Source organism: Acanthopagrus latus, chromosome 14 (assembly GCF_904848185.1).
Source record: "Acanthopagrus latus isolate v.2019 chromosome 14, fAcaLat1.1, whole genome shotgun sequence".
Taxonomy (NCBI): Eukaryota; Metazoa; Chordata; class Actinopteri; order Spariformes; family Sparidae; genus Acanthopagrus; species Acanthopagrus latus.
The window spans coordinates 19,737,968-19,762,580 of NC_051052.1; the positions used below are offsets into that span (position 1 = coordinate 19,737,968).

Here is a 24,613-nt window from a genome sequence, read left to right on the forward strand (position 1 = left end):
ACACTCTGAAAATGTGAGAGGGTGTAACCTGAGGGCGACAGCGTTACTGAGGCACATTCACATATACACACACCTCCTGCTGTGAAGTTTTTACCCCATTACATTCTGCTCATGTTCGTTCTCAGCATCACAGTGAATGGAAGCGAGGAAACGGCGGTTGGGTGACGGAGACATAAAGCAACACAATGAGAAGCGGGGAGACGAGGAGGAGGAGGAGGAGGAGGAGGAGGAGGGAGGGCAGAGAGAAGGGGAAGGGAGGGAAGGAGATGCTGTGGCTGAGAGAGTGGAAGCGGTCATTAATACGAATTTAAATGATGTGAGGAGAGGACGGCGAGCGAAGCAGCCCCGCATTTTGCAGGACTGATGGGAGGAGAGGGTTGATGGGAGAGGATAACAGGAGTCAGAGGAGGAGATGAGAGAGTTGGCCAGTTGAGAAGCATCATCAGCAGTCCACTGTGCATGTATTGATCCACAACAAGAAGAGGAAAAAAAGAAGATTTCTCCGCTCTGTTCTGCTTCTCTGCTGCTGCCTGCCGACTGAAGAGGGTTTGTGAGAGCTCTCCAGCTGAGCGTCGCATCACACGCGGGATGAACACATTCAGTTTTGCGGAGAGTCGGCGCTGCCAGGGAGCATCCTCCGCTACTTTCAGCAGCTGCCAGTTGTTGAGTTGAGATTTAGAGGCTGTTTTCATGTGGAGCGGAGGCAGCAGTGGAAGCAGGTGAAGCACTCATCAGGTACCAGCTGCAAGAGAGAGAGTATCTGAGGACGTCTGAGCGCCGGAGAGTTTTTAAAGCATGTGTTGAAATCTGAGAATAACATCAAGAAAAGATAAAGGAGGAGCAGAAGGTTCAAAGGAAAGAGCTGGGTTTTTTTTTTGTTTTTTGTTTTTTTTTATGGGGGGAGTCGGCAGTTTGGGATGCTGAAATCAAGATCCCCAGGAGCCGGGAGTCACGATGTGGAGCATTAGGGGATGAATCCTGAGGAGGAGCCAGGGAGGGATGAGGTTGAGGGGGTTGAGAGGGCAAGAATGGGCTGCCTCTGCCCTGTGGCACGTCCAGCTGCCTCTGCCGCTGCCTCCCCGTGAGCATGCAGGTCCTACAGATCGTCAAGGAGCTGGTGTCGCCGTCCAGACGCAGGGCAGTGGCCAGATTCGGAGGTGTGTGCCGGTAGCGTACATCACATTTGTTTCTAGATTCTGTTTCTCTTTAAAGTCAGACAGATGCCGTTAAAAAATGTCTTGAAGCACCTAAAGAAATACCAGAATTTGAGGGAAAAAGCTGAATCTGAGCAGAGGGCTGCAGTCCAGAGGATTTATGAGCCTGAGTGAATGTTTTCAGTAGGATTAGACCAATATAAGGGGCAAACAAGCCTCTTTTATTAAAACTGGTTATTGGTTATTTTCCCCTGATGCAGTGAAGGGCTGCTGCTCTTCTGTTCGTGAATGTCGGTCATTTAACCCAAGAATGAAAGCTGCCTCGCCTCGCTGTCAGGAGCTGTTAATCAACGACATCTTCGTTAATTTAAAGTAGATTTCAGAATCCAGCGATGGTCTGAATTCTGCATCCGAGGCTTTTACACTTCTGGGGTCAGTTTCACAAAGATTTAGTTGACAAGTTTTGCTCTCGGCTGTACTCGAAGGATAGACGGGGGATGAACGGAGATCGCGGCGCACACTTCGGGGGACAGCGTCTTCTTAAAACGATTTATGCAAGCGAGTTGGAAGTCGCTGAGCTGTCTGGATTGTCTGTTTAACTCTCGCTCATACTTAGACACGATCCACCCACACATGCTCGCTCTGGTTCTCTACCGCACATTCAGACGTTACACAGGACCCGTCCAACACATCGTCATACCTGACGACTGAATAGGTAAAGCGGCCGTGAGGTCAAAATGACATGTGCAGCAGCGACAGGTGGATCTGACTTTCTTTGTATTGTCGCAGATGGTTAGGTTCAGGAAAACATGGCGGTTTTAGGCAGAATAAGTAGAATAACCATTGCTTTTGTAAATTCATTTACAAATTTACCAACTGAACTTACTACAGCAACAACTAGGACTAGCTGTCTTTGTTGGTTGGGTTGGCGTTAAGGCTAGGATGAGATTATCAGAGTAGGGCGAGTCACGTCTTCGCCATCCTCTGGAAAAATTTCGCTTCGAGGACAAAAACTTGTGGTCGGGTTAGACTTCTAAGCATGACGTGACATTTCCCCCCTTCACTTTAAACGCAATACCTTCTCCTCTCGTAACAGTTTTTTTCTGATGTAAATATCAAATCCACAGATAACTTACAGCTCCTGTGTAACTGCACAGCTTCCGTTCCAGTTTTAATATTAATAAAGCTGATGATTTTGTTTTCAATGTCACTGTGGATGAGGTCAAACGTCTTTCTCTTCGCTCTGTGTTTCCACGGATGGACTCCGGCCCCCTGGAGTCTCCACTGTAATAGCTCTGTTGCTGTGGGACGCGAGTGTTAAACTTTATATGTGTGTCCTGCAGCTGCGTTTTCTCCGGCGTGCGATGAATAATGAAGCTTGATGCCCGAGGTAACAGAACACCCTGCGACCCCTGACCCCCCCGTCCTGTCTTCTGATTGGATCAGCTTGTATGCGATGGCCTCGATCTGTGTGTTCGCTAATGTGTTTTTATTGTCGTACAGTCACTTGTTTCTCCAGAACATCCTCTATTTTTTTTTTTTTTTTTGCCGCTGCAGGAGGAAGAAAGTCACAGCTTGTTGACTTCTAGCTTCACTGCTCTTCAAATAAAAAAAGCAGCTTCGGTATTTCCTCAGGGGTGATTTGCATGAATTTAACGAGGGGCTGATGGGCAGGTAAATTGGTGCTTCTTGTAGATTTCTCCCAAAATGTGCTGTAATTAGGACACTGATGATAATTTATGGTAATTTTTTTTCTGAGTACTTTCACTGTCTGTCCCATTGCTGGGTGGATGTGTACCCACATTTGCATTGGATGTGTATGGCATGGGGGCATTTTAGGGTGTTCACCTAAATTGGCTTTACGAAAAACATTGATAAAACAGTTTCAGGTGAAGTTCTGTAAAGTTCCCATGAAGTCATAAATGGTCTTATCACATCGGTCTTGCTCTGCATGTCATTCTCTAGGTATTTGCATCGGTATTTTAGAGTTTGTAGCTTCCTGGAAAACAATACAAATTGTTGACGACTCCTTTCTTCATTTTTATGACACTACTAGCATGTATAAGCCAGAGCAGACTCTCTATGAGACAAATTACTAACTGGATCAGTATTTTCTGGTGGTCAGCTGCTGCCCTTATCAAGTATTTACGTGATAGAAGCTTGAAATGATTCACTTTTAAAGCCTTGTATTCAGGTTGAAAGTGCTTGTCGTCTCCTGTCAGCTTGCTTTGGTAACAGTTCACTCATGGAGGACCGGTTAAACCTCACAAGAATGTTCTGCAGCTTGGACGTCAATGTTTTGGGCTAGAAACTACTTTTATCCTGAATCCTAGTGAGTAAATGACAGTTGGAGTCGAGACTCTTTCATTTTTCTATCTGACACCAGAGACCAGCGATCAACGGAGCGTAATTCTACAACTTAACCTCTGAACCGACGCGCTGACGACTCGGTGATCATTTTAATGGATTCAGCCCAGAGGTGTCACCTACACTCTGACTCAATACGCTGGGTTTTTTAATAGGAATTGTGAAAAGTGAATTATCTGCGCTCCGACAGCATAAATTGGGTTTTCCCCAGCAGCTTATCGCTGTTTTTCTGTAGTGTTTGAAAGCTGTTATTGAATCATTTAAAAAACATTATCACATTCAGGGCCGACTGCTGGCTGCAGTTGGAAAGCTTCCCCATGGGCATGAGCATTTTGTTAATATTGGTGCGGTGAAACGTAACGCTGTGTTGTGGGAGGAAAAAAATAATAATTTCACAATCATTACAGTTGTTATTGAATGAGAAGGAAGAGAACATTGCTTTTTAATGTGGGGACTTTTAAAGGCACGGCCGAGTTTGATTCAAGGATGTTTCTGTTTATCTCTCGGAGCCGAGGACTTTTAAAACGTAAAAACAAAACATATAATTCAGCTCACACAGAGTAATCCAAGTAGGAAGCCACACATTTTTGTTATTTCCCCCCTTTTTAATCCAAAATCTTCACTGTAGCTGCTAAGATTAAAGCATTAGCACTCAACTTGCTCCATCATGTTAAGGTTTGGCAACTAAAACCACCTAATTGAAGTCGGGAGAATATCCTGGTTATGTTTAAATACAGAGGCATTAACACTGACGTCCCACCTCTGAACTCCAGATTTAAGACCCAATCTAAAGTCATGTAGCGGCTGCCAGTCTTGTTGGCACAGGTCGTGTTTGTTTACTAAACTCTTGTTGTAATGACTTATTGATTTTTTTAAAAGTGGGACCTCTAACAATCACAACCTGCACTCGGCCTCCGGCTCCAGGCTGCAGTTACTCGCTGCGCTGGTTCTTCAACGCCGTTGCGAGTGTGTACTCGACTCGATGACGGGCGTGCGAAAGTTGTTGTGAGGCAGGAAAAGTGTGTGTAATCAGCTCTAAAGGCACAGACACTTAACACAGAGAGCGTTTCAAAGATTTCGGACCCCTTTTATCGAGTGCCCGGGAACGATTCGCACTTTCCATTTGGCTGTCGTCTTTATCTCCGTCCATCAGCCCTGCGGAGGAATTCACCTTGGCTCTTCTCTCAGCTCGGATCAATGCAGGCAGATTTAGAGATGGCCTCCAACAGATGCAACGCACATGCATATATTCACACACTGCGGTGCTGTGTAAGCTGCGAGGTGCTGAGGTGTGACGACTCGAGGTGCAGATGTTGTTGCTGTGTGAGGGCGGAGCTCCGACGCCGACTAATACATGAAGAAATGGATAAGAACTGCTCTCCTCTTTCTCCTCTTGATGATGAATTCTTGCCTGACGGGGGAAACGGGTCGCCGTATGAATCTGAAGGAAGGACACTTGTATCATCTTTGTGTTGGTTTAAGAAATCTGTCAGCGTAATGACTCGTGGCTCGGCTCCAGTAGCCTGCAGGAGCCCCGAGGCCTCAACCCCTGCCCTCGTTTAAAACTCGGCGTAATTACCCTGGGACCTCATTATGATTCCAGAATTCAACCCTGTGTGTCTTCGTTTTGTGTGAGTAACTCAGCGAGGACAAACAGAAGCTGAGTTTTTTTGGGGGGGATTATGTCCATGTGGCAAGGAAACACGCTGAGGCATGACGAGCCTCCTGAACTTGTACCACAAAAACTATCAAAGCTCTTTTTAATAAATTATAACCTGCAGCAAGAGAAAGGAAACCAAACGGAGGGAAACAAAATCCATCCCACAGCCGGGGCCGAGTCCTTGGGACATTGCAAGTTGTGTTTGTGTCGACCAGAACAGCATTTTAAGCCGTACATACTCAAAATAGATGTTGTAGATATCTATTAGCCAAGATGCTAACATTAGACCCTCAGTATGTGCAGAGGAACTGTCTCGTTAGCAGTGTTTTTTTAGTGCGTCAATCAGGTTGATTGATATGACGAAATTAAAAGAGTTTCCTTAACTTTGTAAAAAGTTCTTGTGCTCCTGGTCCCAAGCGCCCAGTCCAAACCGCTAGCTGCACAGCTAAATAAGCTAACTAGCTAAGGACCGCTGCAGTTAGCATAAGTTAGCGGTTCCTCTGATCATGCCACATTTTTGTTTCGACGGGCGACCGATGGAGATGGAAACACCTTTTTTTAAAAGCTCTCCCTCTTCGTCGAGGTTTATCTGCAGTTGGCAAACAGCTGGTTTTGTTTCTGGTTGGCGACCTCTACTTCTTCTTCCTGTTACAGCCGAGCATAACGTCACCTATATCTCCATCCTCTGACGGTACCAGACGTTACGTAGCTTTTGCTCCAGTTAAACGGAAACACAACTGTTGACAGAAGTGGAAAAAGGTGGCGTGCCAGATTATTTATCTACAGATAGATTCACCTCTCTGTTGGTCTGTTGATTTGCTGTCTTTTTTTAAGCAGAAAAACAAAAAAACTAGTGAGTTCAGTGTCTTTTATTGCGCGAGGGGAGGAGGAGCAGAGCTGTGCTGCTGCCAAACTGCAGCTTCTCCTGGTCAGAACCGCCGGCAGCTCAGTATCTCACTGCATTATTCAGCAGCCCTGATACTTCTCTCTCTCTTTCCTGTGGCATCCTAACGCTCAACTAGAGGAGAAAAGGTTCACTCACATATTCAAATATTGCACCAGAAGCTTCCAACAAGAACACCTTCATCTGTTTTGCATGCCGACTTGTGAGCCATCTGTGGGCACGGTGTGGGTGATCAGGCTCGCATGTGTTTGTGTGGAAGGTTTGTTAAGGAGGGTCGGCAGACAGTCCAGGCCCGGCGGGTCTCAGGCTGCGGCCGCCTGCTGACGTCTACGCCGCAGCAGCCGAGCTAATTGCCCGTCTGTCCTCCCTAAAGGGCGAAGCTGCGCCGCGCTTCATACGGCCGAATGTTTGAGTTTCATCCCTAAATGCTGATTTTTCTTCTTCTCGGCTTGTTTAATATTTCTCTGCTCGTGTCAGATTCAGCAGAATGTATTGATCCCTGCCCGCTGCTTACACCTCGTCTTGTTAAATTATGTATCAAACGACTCTCTGAAGCCCCTCAAACATCATTACTGAGCTCAGCCTGATGCATTGAGAGCGAGCTGGTGTGATGGAGGTTAAATGTGCTTAGGTACGTAAACACTGTCTGCAAAGGCTGCATGAATCGCCTCCGTCGTCTGCTGTGATATAGATGTCACACTATTAATTAGGAATATGGATTCAGCCTGTTTCTACAGACGAGATCACATATAAATCCACATTTTTTTGTACTGTGAAAATGAGGTAACACCCTGTAAGTTTTGCACACCTGAGGGTGAGAAAGACTCAGTGAGCAAAGATGGATGATTTATTATAATATTGTGTGTTAACACTTTTCTCCTCCTTTCTGAACTCTTGAGGAGGATGAATTATAAATTACAGTCGTGTTTTCTTCCTCTTATAAATCCACACTGGCGACGACATGTTTTGTTCTGTAGTCCACATTTTGTGACTCACTTATATATTATATATTAAACACTGCGCCTTTCTGTCATTTGTTTTTATTACTCTCTTGCGATTAGCTTGAAAATTAAGTGTTTATGTCGAGTGAGAGTGAGAGTGAAGAAGCCAAGCTGGTACGGTTTGTATCAAAAGTGCAGAAAATTAGTATTTGAAAACATTTCAATTATTTAAAATCAGTCTGTGTTGATATTTAGATATTTTTGACACTCATGACTGTCATTACTTGCCAGGCAGGAACAGAATTCATCAGTTTATAATATCGACAACAGAATATTGCAAATCTATAACACAACACGGTCAATTCTTCATTATTGTGGCTAAAAAAACGTTAAGACACAAAATGTGATTCCTGCTTTTTATCGTCATGTTTTCTCATTGCATTTCTGCTGACAGATCTTAGTTTTCATGTTCATCTGCAAAAACAAAAAAAAAAAAGGGAAACATTTGCATCCACATTTTTGTATTTAATGGAATTTAAAGGTATTTTTAAAAGTATCTTGTGAAACGTTCGTACGCACCAGAACTTTGTGTGTGACCTCAAGCAAGCGTTCTCAATTAGGGCAGTAAACTTTAATGATGCAGTGACCTTCATCAAGAGCTGTTAGCTTAACAGACTGTCAGCTTTTATATTGCTTATATTTAATATATTCAGTCGACTGAAAACATGAATGAACAGTTGGCCAAACACCGAACAGGAGCGAGACCTTGAGAAAAGTTTTTAACAAACTGTGATAAAGAATTGTGAGATTTCCACCATTAAACGACATGATGAAGTTCACTGAAGCTGAAGGATGTTTAGCTTGTTACAAACTTGTTTAAAATTAGAAAAAAAACTTCACAAAAAGTCCCTAAAAACATATAATTCATGTTGAGGAGTGAAGCTGCTCTGTCGTCTGGTGCAGATGCTTCTGTATCTTTTGTCAGATGTCAGCAGGGTTTGATCCATTAAATTCTGTTTTAAGTCTCCCTCGGACACACAAAAATATCACAGTATAACTAAAACAAAACAAAAAAAAAGGGAAATTACTTTAAAAATCAAAGCGAAAACGATCTCCGATACAGTTTCAAAACAACCTTTTCGCTCTCTCTTCTGTGTTTCAGCCCCTCTGAGCTCTGAAACTAACTCGATGTGCTCTGTTGTTTTTTTTTCCGACTGCCACCCGCCCAAACATGTCCCGTCTTGTTAATGACAAACTGGTGACGATCATGATGTTGGCACCGGCCAGGTTGTCATGACGATGAGCTGCGTTTGATCAAACTTGTTCCGCGGACGTAAAGAGGCAGATTCGATTTCAGGCTGGAATATGTCGCGCATTGTTCCCGGAGGAAGTCGCTCATCACAGTAGTCTCGAGTCTCACGCTGAAATCTGTTTTTGAAAGTTTTTGTTTGTTTGTTTGTTTAAATCCACCATTTGTCATCTGCACATGCTCAGTGTGAGAGCGTGGCAGCTTATTAAGTCAGAAAATCAGCCTCAGCCTTTTATTTTGGCGGGAGCACACAGAAGTCGCTCTGGGTTTAATAACGGTGTGATTCTGACAGAAGTGGATGCAGAAAAACGAGGAAATGACCTCTGGACTTTAACCAGTGAGGAAGTTTGACTCGCAGCCTTTGAGGAACGGCGACTTTTCTCACTTTCAGTCAGAGCTGCAGAGCTTCATCCATCCTCCAACCGTCTGATGAATACACTAATAAAACACTTCCTGTTAAACCAGACGTGCAGCTCAAAGTGCTTTAAGTTACGAGTTTTAACAGAGAAGGAGCGGTGCGATGACTTCATGTACCTGTATTTAGCTCCCTCTGCCTCTGATCTGTACCCACATTTAGCCTCTTTGAACAACATGACTGCATCTAATTATCTTCCCGGCTGCTGTTTCGCTCCCTGACAGACACTTTGATATTGATTAATATTTGCTTTGTGGGTGTCTGTAGTGCTGCTGTGGCGCTCTGCTCGTCTCTCCTTTTCATATTACATTTCCTCTGTCCTTGGCCTGTTTCTGTGGAGGACTCAAACTGCCAGAATCAAACACTAGAAATGTAATTATGTGTTGGTAAACTCAGTGATGATCCTAATCTGGTGCAGGGCAGCAAACAGGAACGACAAGAGATACGAGATATAACTGAACTCCGTGCAGAATGATAAAGATCATAACAGTGTTAATGATAAAATATCAACATTAAAGTGTTTTGTCAAACAAGCCAAAGCAGGAAAGTTTGGAGGAAAATATTACAGAATGAACACGCAACAGTCAAATCAAACATGAGGAAGCCAGAACAGAAAATGAAAGACAAAGAGACGATAAGAGTCATTTTAACAGTGTGAGTAAAAGCCATAACACTGGAAAGATCACTGAAAAAGAAAGAGAGAGACAAAGCAATAAAGGATAATATTTAGATTAAGAATAAACAAATAAAAGTAGTGCGAGGCTGCAGGAAAACATTCAGATCCAGCTGATAAAGAAGTTCAGAGTGACACTGAACTGCAGAAAAGACGAATAGTTTAATGTTTTTGCTGAGCAGCTAATTCAATAACATCCTGATAGATGTGTCTACAAATAAATAGTGGTTTATCTTCTGGGATTTCAACACAACAGAAGTCTTGAGCAGGTAATTTTTAGGATGATAAGTGGTGATGGTTGAAACGTTGAGGTCGTGATGAGGCTTCATGACTGAACTTGAACTCATTTTCTGCACCTTTACACGTCTGAATCATCTCCAATATTTCACAAGACCTGCTGACTTACGATTCGTATTCTTTTGTTCTTGTTCATTCATTAAACATTCAGGTCAGAGGTTGTTTTTTTTTGTTTTATATACTCCTGTTTGTTGGCAGGTTTGCTGCAGGATGCCCACCCACTCAGATACACAACTGAAGACAGAAAACAGAAATGGGAGGAAAGTTAATGAGACGAGAAGATACAAGAGCCAGGCAGGCTGTGTTAAAGAACCATACAATACGTCGAACTTTCACATTAATCGAGCTGGAGTTGAGAAAATGTTAACAAATCCATCAAGTAAATAACTCAAAGATTCAAAGTAGGAGACGGATACATAAACCATGTTCTATCGAGAGTCGATTAAATATGCGTCTGAGACGATGAGCCCCAAATACTGAAGGTCCTGATTCATAATTATTAAGTTAATGGTCGTGAAATATTGATTCGATGCACATGAAAGTTTGCACGGGAGGTTATGAATCACATACATCGTTTCAATACAGGAAAAACTCTCCACTCTCTGTAAACTGCAGGATCATATTCACAGTTGCAGCACTGCACCTTCTTTACAAATGATCTTCAGCCAACAACTCGCAGGAACGTCGTACATTATGTTTGACTGGGAATAATAAGCGCCGGCTGGATTGTGTTCACGTGTGTGGTTAGAATTCGTGTCTCATTCTTGAAGTCGTTGCAATCTTCAGTCCTGTCAACATGATATAAAGTCAGCAAAACCACAGAAACGTCCGAGGTTGATGATCGTACCGAACGCTTGATATCACGTTCATTATTTTTGTACTTATTGTTTGAATTTCACGTCAGGAGATGAAGGTGGAGTTATCACAGATAAACAGGACACCACCACAACTAAGACAACTAGTTAGGAGTTTTAATTTTTGCTGCGACAGGAATCGGCGTCAACATTTTGGAGGCTGTGAATCACAAACTGACGTGTGGAGTTAAGTGGACTTCCAGCAAGACTTCCAGCTCCTCGCCGCCGCCGCCGCCCCGCCCCGCCCTCTCTCTCCTCGCCACGACCCCTGGAGCTTCAGAAGTGATAACAGCACTTAAGTCCCATCCGCCAACTCTCTCGTCTCGGCAAACACAGATATTTCCTGTACCGATGGAGCCGGCAGATACAGCAGACAGAGATGACGAGAGAGCTGCCTGTTGCTCATTTTCTAGCCTCCCTCCTCCCCTCCTCCTCCATCTTGTCTCCGATACGCCACATCACAAGACCCTTCATGGTACATCACGTCCACTTCATAATGAAGTTTTAATGGAGACCGTTTATCATCAGACTGTCATCGTCTGTTTCTCAACTGCGACTCACTTGAAAGACATTTTCTTTATGAACGGTTGGGAAACAGATAAATTGCTGAATTGATTAACACATTTCTGTGGCGTGAGCGGCTCAGACGGAGGGTTTAAATCTACATTTCTTCATTTTGGGTGAAACTAAAATGCCCCTCAAGCTCGTCTCTCTCCAGTTTTTTTTTTTTTTTGACACCCCTGACATTTCCTCTCAAACAGTCCTTCCCTCTGTCCTCTCCCCTCTGAAGTGTTGAATGGAGCTTGTTGTTGTGTTGTTGTTGTGTTTGGGAGGAGAATGTTGTGTGTGGGACTGACTCGCCGAGGATCTGAAGTCAGATTTCTGTCCGTCAGTCAGTCAGTCAGTCTGGATCGTAGTCCCTCAGTAACAAACAGCGGCTTTGTGATCTCACTTCTCGTTGCCTCTCGCTCATATTTCCTCTCTCGGGCTGCTGGAGTGAGGCAGTGCGTGGCGACAGAGATGGGATGAGGTAGTTCAGGTTGTCTCTCGGTGTGCGCTGGCTGAACCGTGACCGATGCGGACTAAAGCTCTGACTCGCCTGGAGGTTCCACTGGACCGCTGGAAAAGAGGTAAAGGATCAAAAGATTTCCTCAGACGATCCAGGCGACTTGCTTTTTTTTTTTTTGGTTGCTTAATTCTCCGGTATGTGATGGGTACACAAGAGAGGATTTTTGTTTCAACTGGTTTATATGATTAGATATAAATTGTTTGTTTAAGTGCGCCAATATCAGCCGAACAATTTGGGTCAGGACTTCAGTGTTGTCCTTGTTTCACCTCCTGAGAAGAAGTTTAGAAACTGCTACTCTTCTTCAAAGTCGACGACAAGAGACACCATTGTTTGTTTTTTGTTTTTTTTACAGGACTTCTGCTGATGACAGTCTTCCGCCGCTCATTTAGCAAATTCTTTATCGGTGATGAAGTTGCTTTTTCTGTCTGTGAGGGAGCTGAGCCTGATGTTTGCATCGTCTGATGGTGTGCTCACTCAGGATCAGCCTGATCGTGCTTTGGATACAGTTTCTGAGACGATATTAAAGATTTTCGATGTGGTCTAATTCAACGTGCTTCACACAAACACAACATGATGTCATCCAGTCAGCAGACACTCTACAGTCAGCCGTGATGAGCTAATAACTCACTGCACTAATATTAGAATGCTAATATTATATGCTAACACAAGTAGCACATAATGAAGCTGTGTGAAATGTCTGCAGTTGCTCCAACAGTTGTTAATCAGGATGAGTCTTCATACTTGACAGGTGTTACAGTTTAGCATGCCAGCATTAGCATTTAGCTTCTTTCTTTCCATATCGTACAGAAGCAGAGTTTGTTAGCATGCTACAATTAAGCCTCCCAACATTAGCATGTAGCTTCCTTCTTTATTTTTGTTTCTTTTTTTATCTTGCTTTATTTATTCTTTTCTACCTTAAAGAAGCACCGTTGGTTAGCATGCTACAGTTTTAGCATGCCAGCACTTAGCTTCTTTCTTTCTTTCTTTTTTCTGTCTTATTTTCTGTATCTTACAGAAGCAGAGTTTGTTAGCATGCTACCTTTAAGCCTGCCAACATTAGCATGTAGCCTATTTCGTTCTTTTCCTTTTTTTGTATTCTTTATTTTTTATCTTTCTTTCTTCTTCTCTACCTTAAAGACGCAGCATTTGTTAGCATGCAACATTTTAGCATGCCATCATTAGCATTTAGCTTCTTTCTTTCTTTCTTTCTGTCTTGTGGAACCAGAGTTTTCTCTTTATTTGATTTTTTAAAAAAAAATTTAATACATTAATTCATTAATTTTCTCTTCTTTGGTACGTCGAGAGCACCACAGCTTCATAGGACTCATGTGACTTGTTGTGTTAATATATAAACAATAATAAAAACACTTTTTTTGTCTCAACAAGCAGGATGTGTTCACATCACCCTGGTCTGACTCTGTTCCTCTGCATCCTGCAGTCGCATTTGAAAAATAAATCAACAGTAACACATTTCGGCTGCAGGATTAAACGAGTCGGTGCAAAGTACAGACAGCGTGGAGGTTAATTATTTGTCTGCGAGGCACCTTTTCCCATCAGGCCGGCTGAAGGTCTCGCTCGGTTGTCACTTGGCGCGGCGTCACGTTCGTGTGGTCGACTTCAGGTTGTAAATACAGACGCTGAGAGACAGATGATTGTTTTGGAGGCGCAGTAATGACACATAATGGCGCACTGTAAAGAGTCTGCCGCTGCGTCATCGCTTGTTTGTTGTTAACTGGGTGACATCATTTGCTGTTTGTGTGTGCAGAGTTTCATCACCGTGTCGCTGTCACATCGTTTCCAGCATATGAAGAAATCAAAACGTAGAGTTTTTTTGATTATCTGACCGTGTTAACTTCTGTCCCTTCACATGTTTAGTGACCACGTGGTTGCTAATTAGATACTGTGGCTTTATCTCCAAGAAACAGTGAATCCTCTCCTCTGTTATTATCGTCTTTATCACTACTATTCCTCTATCTGAGCATCTCTGATCAGCCGAGAGATGCACAAAAATGGCTGCAGGGAAGCAAAGAGCTGTAACAAGCGACAGCGTGTAGAACAAAGAGGGCTCATTACAGGAGCGCAGAGGAAACGAGAGAAGCTGTTATTATGCTGGTCATGTTGTTCATTGTCAGTGCTGCTGGTTAACAGTAATGATAATGAGGAACAAACACACAAATACGACCCCACGACGCTTCCTGTTGTGTGGACCGCGCTGTACAATTAGATTTTACTGCGACGTGTCTCATCTGGAGCCCTCAGCCTCACGTTTACACCACAATTTTACATTTTTTTAAAAAGCTTTTTTTCCTGCAAAGTACGACTGAGGCTCAAGAGGGAAGACGAGAATAAAAGCTGATGTTTGCTTCAGAGCAGCGCTCACCTGCTCACCTGTTACCAGGTAAACCCCGCCGAGGGAGTCGCATCTTGACTTCCTGATTTCTCAGCAACGCCGTGACGGTTTCAGACGAGTTGTCATGCACGAACACTTCTGACCTCTGCGCTGACAGAAACGTCCCACGTGACCTGAATGCAGCAGGAGTGAAGGGCAGCGCTGGTGGGTGGCGGGTGACGGACGGGGGGACATTTTAATCACAGCAGGACGGAGGACGGTTAGCTGCAGCTGACACGGGCCTCGCCGCCGGGGACTGACTGGCAGCTCAGAGCGGAGGAGGAGGTGGAAGGTCAGCTCGGCGGGGGTGTTTCCAGCCTCGTAATGAAGGATAAGCAGGATGAAAAGAGAGAGAGAGAGAGAGTCTTTTAAAGGAATAATCCTCTCCGAGATCCTCTTTAACTGATACGTGTCGTCATTATTGTTGTTCTGCTGGTTCATCTGTGTTTGTTTGTTTTCTACCTCAGGTGATGTCTCGGCTTTCTCCGGATTACTGAAGCGTTTCAGTTCACCGTGGCATTTTATTTGACGGCTGAAGAGTAAAATGGTTTTGAGATTAGAAATTAGTTCTTGTTACAAAACAGAGTTGAGGCGATTCATTGATTAGCCAACGGAAATATGTTGAACTTCTAGTGTGAATATCAGCTTCATGATGGTAAATTGAGTATTCTGGAGGTTTCGGAACGTCGGAAAGACAAAAGAAGATATTTTAAGACGTCATCGTTGTGACTCAAATTCATTTTCTAACATTTCTGGACCAAAAAATTCAATTTAGGGAAGATGATCGTCATCAATAGTAACTGTCTTTCTCCAGAATCGCTTTCCTGACCGTTAATCTCAGGATGCAACCAATGATTATTTATCGTTTAGTCGATGAAATGTCAAAATGCTCACCGCAAACTCAACACACGTCACATTAATGTCTTCAAATCGGCTCTTTTGGAAACTATTTCCGGGGAGAAAAACAAACAAACAAACAGGATCCTGGTTCATATTTGGAGTAATCTGAATCTGCAAAGTAACTCGAAACTGCACTTAAGTACTTGAGTATATTTGCTGTTAGTTACATTACATTTCTTGGTTGTTTTCAGCTGCATATCAATTCCAATCATCAGTTATCGGTCTTCTCGATTAGCGATGTGTAATTGTGTAAGTAGTTAAAGTTTAATTCGGCAGAAAATTCAATCACAAGAAAGCAACTTCCACCACATTTAACCTCTAATCCATTGAGTGCAGAGTCCTAAACACATTTCAGAGCCGCTGAGATAAAACACCCGGCGAACTTCAAGTCACAAGAGGTTTTCTACGATCAGCTGTAAACTCTGTGGACCCACCACGAGTCCAACGAGGGCGCGAATACAAACACGCACACACCAGAAATCTCCGTCACGGATGCCAGTGTGATCCTCGAAGCATGAAAAGGGCTCTAATTGCATTTAGCTTAAGTCAGGCCACTGTGGAATACTAATATGGCTGTAAGGGGTTCAGAATTAAGGCTAAGCTTCGGTGCAAAGAAAAGACCGACTCCCCCGTTTCCTCCCCGATTCCTCTCCCTCTCACCATGGGAACGTCAGGGCCTCCCGCGGCTGAACTCCCAGCAGAAAGAAGGCTTTACTGTATTTGTTTGTTTGCCCCAGACAGTTCGCCTTGTTGCGTTGTTCGGACCCCAGCGGTCGCCTCCCGCCGAGTGTGTGTGCAGCCCACAGCGACACACACACACACACACACACACACACACACACACCATCCTGCCATAAAAATGCCAGCCGGGCTCAATAAGGAGCGTGTTTGTTCGGAGAGGTTTGGAATTCCAGTCAAGGCTTTTTTTTTTTCTTTTTTTTTTTCCCCCCCGTCGAACCCCAGAGACCCAGAGAGGAAGCTGGAGAATGACTGGAGTCAAATACTTCCTGTGAAGGGCTGGAAAACTGTCAGAAAGACGGGAGTCACAAGTCACTGCGGGGATTATAATGATGAGAGGTTTCTGAAGCCAAGACTCACAGTGTGTAGTCGCTCGCGTCTTCTGAGCGGCGTTAGAAAACTCCAGACTGGTTATTTTGGATATTGACAGTGATGATTACAAGATGTTAATGCAGCTGGAGGTTGTTCTGACTGGTTTCTTATTTAAGAGTGATGGAAATGCTTCAAATCAGAACAGCTGAACAGTCCAAAGAAGCCATTTTCTTCCATGTTGGTTACAAAGTTTGAGATTATTCCACATTTAAAGACCTTTTCAGGAACATTTTTTGCATTTTTTTTTTTTATTTTTACTCAGTGTGGTTCTCCTCACGTCCTGTGGCAGAAATATTGTTGCTGTTCGTCATCTCACATTTGCTGTCTTGTCACTTGTAACGTCAAGCAGACGTGGTTTTTGTATTATTTTTTTGGGTGATCATCGCTGCTCCTGACTTACTCATTTAAATCCAAACCGTGATCCAGTAGTTTTATCGCCATACCCAAATCAAACTGCGACTGAAGAGTGGAAATATTCTTTTAAATGCCCGAAACCAGCACATTTAATCGTATGCACTTCCCTCTCGACCAGCTCATCGCTCCAAATACCAGGAAATGGAGCATTTTTACATCGTATCCCCTGAAGGCCGACCGTTCCAACAAGAGTTTTCCAGCAGAGAAATTCTCCAAAAAAAACCTCCCAAATGGTCAGAGCGAGAGCGTCTCCTCACTCGTCTGCTCTTATTCACAAATCCAGTTTGATAAACACTGTTTCCTCTCACTGTGCGACCGAACACACACTCCGATCCTCTCTGTGACTTCTCAGGCACGTTGGAATCACACTCCTGCCAGTCAGAGCTTGTACACTGTCAGATAATATCACACATATGTTGGATTATTATAGATGGAAGGCAGCGTTGTGCTGAGGCTGTCGGTGAACTGGGGTCATCGAACACGACAGGATCTGTTGAAATTATTCACCGTGTGTGTGTGTTAACTGTCTCGTTCGGCCTCTCACTGCTCGTATGATTCATTACACGCCTCCATTACAACCAAACACAACATAAACACAACCTGACCCCACTTAATGGAGTGTGTGCCAGCTTTGTTCACACGCATCCGATGTTTGGAGCCTCTCATGGTCGGCTGAATCAGGAAGTGTGTGTGCGTGTGTGTGTGTGTGTGTGTGTGATCTTGTCGATAATGTAAAAACACACAGAGGTTGTGAGGAATGTAGATTAACAATCCTGAAGCCCATAGAGAGGTGGGAGGTGTCTGTTAGCTGTGTGTGTGTGTGTGTGTGTGTCATCAGTGTGTGTAGCAACAACACAATCACACTTACACAATGTGGTGTATAAGATCAGCAAACACAGAAAACCTTTCTGTCTCACTGTGACGCCTTTCTGTCACAGCAGCCTGCTTCATGTAGACACACACACACACACACACTTCTGAACACACGCACACACACACACATACATTATCCTCCCAGGCTGAGGTCAGGCTGACACGCTGGCTGTCCTGCAGTGAAGCGTTCCTGCTGGCCTCGACAAGCTTTCTCCAACTGGTTTGAAGAGTGTGTGTGTGTTCAGAAGTGTGTGTGTGTGTGTGTGTGTGTGTGTGTGTGTGTGTGTGTGTGTGTGTCCTCCACGTCAGCTCTTGGCGCTGACACACTCGGGCAGAGTTGGAGTAACACAAAGCGCGTCTGTGATGACAGAATAATCTGATGTGTGTGCAAGTTCTTCAACGGATGATTTTCTCGATCGCTGTGTGTGAAGCCGCATCTACTAAAATGTGTAAAAGTTTAAATCTTGTCTTAATAACTATAGTTCAGTCACATAAAGTAGAAGCTGAATTTACAAGCACTTCATGCTGAATCACAAGTCACAATGTTTTACACATTTAACTGTCTACATTGACTGATAAGCAAAGAAATGTAAAAATACGATACTTTTCAAAGGGAGTCTGGTACAGCGGGCTCTTCGTGGAACAGACCAACCAAATTCCATTCAAAAATCTGTCACTTTAATGGCGCCTTTGCTTTATCAGCTGATGTATATTATAGTATCTCTTCCATGAAACTTGTCGACACTCACTCATCTTTTTTTTCCTTTTTCCTCTGTTTGTCTCCAGCGTCTGATACCGAGCAGGATGCGGCGGTGAAACTTGACCAGGAGCGGGCTGAGATAGTCGCCAAATATGACAAGGTACGCTGCCGATCGCACTTCATCCTGAGTGAAAACAGTTTTTGGTGTGGTTGTTCTTGTGGTCATCCGCGGCCAGATTCCAGTCACTCAGTCATGCTGAGACTTTCATAACAGTGTGGTGAATCCTCCCATAAATCACCGCCTTATTGCCCGTGAAACACAATAATAACAGCGGGCTGCGGGCAGAAGCTGCCGAAATGAGCGAGCCTGTGATTACAGCACGAGGGGCCACGTTTCAGATGGAACTCATCCTCAGCCAGAGCTCATTAACCACCGCTGAGAATTAACATGTAAACTACACGTTATGTAAACCACGTCAACTGTGTCAGGAGGGCAGAGAGAGACGAACATCTCTGCTGCAGAAGAGGAAACAATCTGTATATTTACATTAACCCCTGATGGTGATACAGTGTGTGTGTGTGTGCGTACAGTACAGATGTATGTGTGTCCTGAGTGACACCTCTTATTTCAGAGGCCGGCGGTATCAGTCGGACCAGCCCACCACGCTCGGTTTGTAAATTAGTCTTTTTAATTTAGTCCAGCAGGCTGCATAATCAAGCCGCCTCATTAAAAATGAAGAGACCGTGGAGAGAGGAGATGATGGAGGCGTGTGTGTGTGTGTGTGTGTGTGTGTTGGTGTGTGTGTGTGTGTGTGTTGGTGTGTGTGTGTTGGTGTGTGTGTGTTTGTTGGTGTTTGGCGAGGCAGAAAGAGGCACAATCAGAGCTAAATCAATGTCACTGTCACTGGCGGCGATGGGCGGAGTTTAATGGAGTCCGTTATCGCGGCGACCACACGCCGTCGCAGCTCGTCGTTTCTCATCAGCCGACGTTCGTTTCGCGGATATTAAAATGATTTCTGGTCCGTTTCGAGAAAAGATGTTTTGGCTCCAAACGATTTTTTTTCCTCTCAGCGTCCGGCTGGATGTTTGTGTTCGTCACACCTGGCACAGAGGATTGTGTTTGTGGATCGACGCCACGGATCGTAGATTGGCCTTCATTTAAACCGGGAAATCATCGATGACGGGCTCATTTACAATAAAAGCTGAGTTATATGTTGAGCAGACGGTTGTGTGGAGGCTAATGGTGCTGCTAAAACAACCAACCAGACAAAAACACATCTGCTGGAGTCTTTTAGAAAGTCTAAAATCCTGCTAATATCAAGCTGCACTGTCCGACGTTGTTACACTTTTAATATCAGACCTGATTCAAATGAAATGATGTGAAGAATTGAGGTGAGGAGGCATTCAACCTCTGAGGATCTGTGACAAGGACAGACTGCTTTGTATTAAAGGGTCAGAAGCTTAAAAATATGGTGGGAAACCAGAGATTTATCACCATGAATCGGTTAATAAACTCTTAATAAACTGAAGAGCAGCGGCTCTGAAAGGAAGCACACATGACTGAACTGTGCAGTCGATCGTAGACGCGCTGAGCTCCGAGTCCCGCTTTAATTTTCCCCCTGAAATGGATTTGAAGCGGCGAGAGAAATGATCAATGTGTCGGCCATGATGATGCAGAGGGCGAACACACACAGAGATGGTGTTTATTTAACCACCTCAACATACAGAAGAGAGCAGCAGGACAGTCACGCATCTTATTGTTCCTGTGGATTAATAAACTTATATTTGTTTGACTTTAAAATGAGTTAACAGCCCAAAAAAGCATTAAAACAACATCTGTTTATAATCTGTTAACATAAAAAACGTTGAAACAAATGAAGCCTCGACATCACAAACCCATTTTCCTTCTTATTATTTGGAATTCCTCTCATGGTTTGAAGCTTTTCTTTTGGAGTATTTGCTCAGCGATCGGCACATAATTTGATTAATGGAATGAATAAACACTGTTAATGCACTTTGTCTGCAATCAGTAATTTGTTCAGCACAATGAGGCATAAATTGCTGTCTAATTAAGCACTTGAATCACACTTGTAGAGCTCCGTGTGCAAATAAAAGATAACGACACCAAGCTTACGGCCTGCGAATGCGAGGTGTGGTAGGTCTCACTCAGCAGGTGTGTTTTTAAAGGGCCATTTCAGACAAATTATTAAAACACATAACATCCCTGTGATATATTTGGACAGTTTATCATCAGGGTTAGCAGATAGAGCAGAACAGCAGGGTTAATCCCTGATTTTCACTGTATGTAAATAAAAGTGGCTCCTTTTAAGTCCAGAACTTGCTTTAAAATTATCACATTTTTAAGTTTCCTTCACTATCAAACAAATACAGTGATAGTTGTTTACACATTGATGAGTGTGGCATACTTTTGAACAAAATTTGAACAAGTATAGTTTAAAAATGACTTGACTGAACATGCAGAAGATCATACTTAAATTAGCTAAAGCATTGTGGAAACTGTTTTTGGTCCCCACAAAAATGTCCCCAGGTTCTCTTAAACGAGGCAGTCCAACCTCCTGTGAAAAAAGATAGATTTGGTTTCCGCAAAAACAGCTGGAGATAAACTGACTTCCCTCAAAAATGTCAGTTTTGGTTGCCACTAATACAGCTGGAGTTGGTCGGACTTCCTGTGAAAAAAGTCAAATTTGGTTGCCACAAAAACATCTGGAGATGGTCCAACTTCCCATGAAAAAACCTATATTTGGTCTCCACAAAAACAGCTGGAGATGGTCCGACTTCCTTCAGAAACGTCAGTTTTGGTCTCCACAAAAACAGCTGGAGATGGTCCGACTTCTTTCAGAAACGTCAGTTTTGGTCTCCACAAAAACGTTCTTTCTACCAGAGAAACAGGTCCTGAAGTACGTGTTATTATGTTAAGTGAGCTGGTGTGAAAAGATGGTATGAAAAGCTGAAGCGTCTCCTTCTCCTGCCCTCTTTGATATTCCCTGCTGCTCTCCTCTCTCTATAATCCATCTTCACAAACTCTTATTGTGAGTTTTCTGTTTCATTGGTTCATGATGGTGAATTAACTACAACCTTTTTTTATTTTTTTTTTGCGGGGTTCTGGAGTCAGACGGTGACGCAGGTGGGCGTCTGGCTGTTCATTTCACACCTGTTAATCGCCACACACACACATAAACACACTGTGTCTCATAAACACACACTCACGCCGACACACTTTCCCAAGGGCGGCGGAGTCGCGGCTCCCCTCGTAATCTCGCAGCCAATCAAAACATGATTCTCTGGCCCGGAGGAGCGTGGGTGGCATGTAATCAGAAGTCGGCGCTGAGTTTATTACAGCAGCATCAGACAAACTGCACGGCTGCACATGAGGAGGAGCTGCAGCGCTGATGGATCTGCTGATTGTTTCACTGATTAACTTATTACATCGTCTGTATACTTTATTCATCCAGATCTTTGTTGTGGCAGCGTTTCATATAATGTTTCCTCATGGAGAGACTGAAGTCCGTCTCAACAACTCAAACTCAGTTTTCCATCTGAAGAAAATTAAATTGGAAATTGTTCAACATTTTGATTTTTACAACCATTTTCCGTTTTTTCATCCCTTTGAACTGTGCGACTGAAAACAGAAAATTGAGAATAAACTGTTGTTTACATTAAAATACCGTTAGGGCAGCATGTTTAATCATTTTTACATTTTATTCCCCAAAAACTGGCAACGAAACACAGATATCAGGATACCAACGGCTGACAAGCTTTGTGTGAAACTGGAACCAACTGACACAGAGAAAAAATATATATATAAGTTCCTTAAAATGTCAGAAAATAGTGAAAATACCAAAGTTGAAACCTTGTAAACTTAAGTTTTGTTTCATATTTGACACAGAAACAATGAAACTCTGACACCAGGGAACCCCAAAGTGCACACACGTTTCAGTTTTCACGTTTTTCTTTCTCATCTCGTCTTGATTCCAGGGTAAAGAGGCCGTCGTGGAGCCGTGGGAGGACACAAACTTCCACCTGTACAAAGTCATCGACCGCTTTGGCTTCGTCCAGTAAGTACAGACGCCATCAGCTGTCATCGTTCCTAATATCTAAACGAAAAAACCTGCAGAGGAAAGTTTGAACAGTGGAACCACACTGAAGGGAAGATGGAGGAGAAAATGAGAGGCTGCGAGGGAGGAAGAGTGTCTGTGGGTTTGGACGGCGAGTCGCGAGGCTCTTAAACATCACTGTGCAGAGCGTTTTATATATATATATATAGAGGCTGGCACACGCAGGCAGGAAACAGCCCGGTTAGCCACAATCACAGGGCCACAGCGTGAGGATAGAGTGGTACGATCCAGACCAAAGGCAGGGAGGGAGTGCAGGGAGGAACAAAAACATCTGGGTTACGTGATTGTTGAAGACAGGGACAGAAGCAGCCCGAGGTGAAGGTCACCGACTGGCCAGAAGAAGAAGAAGAAGAAGCCCGGGAAGGATGCTGCAGACTGGACGGACCGGCAGAACCGAGATCTCCGTGTTCTCAAGAGGAACGAGAGGAGACGTCAAGAGAGAACTCGTTCAGTCGAGTGTGAAAGTTGGTGTCAGACTCAGCTGAGGAGCACAGAACCAGTCAGCCACGAGTCAGAGATGACTAATTATTTTCATCATGATTAATTTAATCGTTCTGTCTAAAGAAATTCAGTGAACTGTTTTGTCAGTTCAAAACCCAAAGATATTTGATTTAATATGATATGTGAGAATTTTTTTTTTCATGTGTGAAACAGTAAAAAAAAAAGAAAAATAAATCATTTAAATATTTTTCTTTTTTTTTTTTAACTTTTACTTAATTAAGATAATTTTTGGGTTGTTTATGAGTAAAATCTAGTGGGGAAAAAAAAACTGAAAAAACAGTTTCACTCACAAAAAAATATTTTATTTGACATCCCAAAAAAAGCTTCTTCTGAAAAAAATTAAATAAAATCTTCAAATAAAATAAATAAATAAATATCCTGATTTTTTCCCCCCAGTTGGTTTGACACGTGAACAAAACTTCTCTTCAGTTTCAAAATAAAAACATTTTAAAATTTAAAAAAACCAGAACGTGGATCCTGAATATTTCCCGGTTGGTTTCACACATACACATATTTCTTCTGAAATTTGTTGTGAAAGTTTTCTGGACCCTGAGTTCAGTCACGCCTCCTCCTGCGTGAGGAGACAGTTGGTGTGTGAAAGAAAACGGTTCTTACATGAACACAAAGATCTTCAAAATTTTATAAAACAACATCAAAACTTTCACTCTGTGGCTTGAGCTTAAACTCTTGAAGAGGAACGATGTGAGGAGAAAATATTTGTCCGCAGATCGAAATGCACTTCAGCTCATCACGTTAGAATCTGTGCGTTCTGTTTACAGTAAAACTTAACTGGCAGGAAGTGTTGAGCACAGTTCTGCTGGTAGAATTCACTGAAGATGAAACAGAATATTCTCTGAGTTGGTCTCAAAGAAAAACCTCCTGCAGCGACTCTGAAACACAGATAAGCAGAAAACGAGGAACGTCTAATGTGTTATTTCCTGTTTGTGCGACCGCTGACATGTTTGATGTTCCTGTCAGGGAGAGTGAGACGAGCACTGACCTCGATATCATCGCCAACCAAAAATAAACCGGAGGTTAACAGATCGTCCGGCTCTGCTCTGATTATCTCTCATCTTCTTTTGTTCATTCCTTCTCTTTCTTCTTCTCTCCTCAGTGAGAATGAACTCCCGTCCTACGACTCCGTGGAGGAGAAGGTCAGTCATTACTTACATTCAACTTCTGTGTTCTGCAGCGTTTGTTTTTATTCCAAATACTAAATGTTCTCGAACAGATCAGTGCTGGAACCATCTGAACAAAAAACAGACATTATTTTGTGTTGAACTACTTTTCAGTCTGCTTCAGGTACTTTAAAAATATCTTCTTGTCTGTTTTATTTCTTTTACAACCTGTGATGTTCAACATGTCAACGTGCATCAAATGCTGCATTCATGTGCCATGGGAAATAGGAGCTTTCACACTTGAAAACTGCTGGAGTGCTCCAGGAAAAGTCTCCAGATCCAAAATAAATCCACGTTATCCTCTTTATTTATCTCAGCGTTGTATTTATTTTCCTGAAATTAGACACAAATCAAGTATTTAATTAAAACATAATAAATAAAAGCACAGAAAAGATGTTTGTGCTGTAGAAATTGAGTCCACAAATCCCACAGCAGCTCACATCTTGTCTGAATCTGTAACAGACAGACGTGCTTTGTTTCTCTGTATAACACTGACGGCTTTAACTAGTGCAGCTCCGCGGCTTCAAACAGCCTTTGAGCAAACAGTCCGATCGCTCCCAAGTCTTTTCTCTTTTAACTGTCAGGATGCTCTGACAGCGATTCCCATCGGACGTGAACGCAGCCGCAGACAAACAACGAGCGAGAGAAGAAGTCGTTAACGTGTCACTTTTGTTTTCCACGCAGCAAAAACACACGGAGGTGGAGAGGACCTCCAAATGGCTGAAGATGCTGAAGAGCTGGGACAAATACAAGAACAGCGAGAAGGTGA

At 43.3% G+C, this 24,613-nt stretch overlaps 1 protein-coding gene across 4 annotated transcripts in view; it reads left to right on the top strand.

Annotated features, from left to right (window-relative positions):
• usp6nl (USP6 N-terminal like) overlaps window positions 1–24,613 on the top strand; it is a 69,849-nt gene that overhangs the window by 29,833 nt on the left and 15,403 nt on the right. For 2 of the 4 annotated variants that reach the window (XM_037121931.1, XM_037121930.1), the window contains 4 exons: window positions 18,116–18,189; window positions 22,026–22,105; window positions 23,781–23,820; window positions 24,529–24,609. In XM_037121931.1, the coding sequence (XP_036977826.1) occupies window positions 18,116–18,189; window positions 22,026–22,105; window positions 23,781–23,820; window positions 24,529–24,609 (275 nt within the window). Of the gene's footprint in view, window positions 1–1,039; window positions 1,158–11,026; window positions 11,705–18,115; window positions 18,190–22,025; window positions 22,106–23,780; window positions 23,821–24,528; window positions 24,610–24,613 lie in introns of those variants that run through there. The other 2 variants (XM_037121928.1, XM_037121929.1) reach the window with 2 other exon arrangements.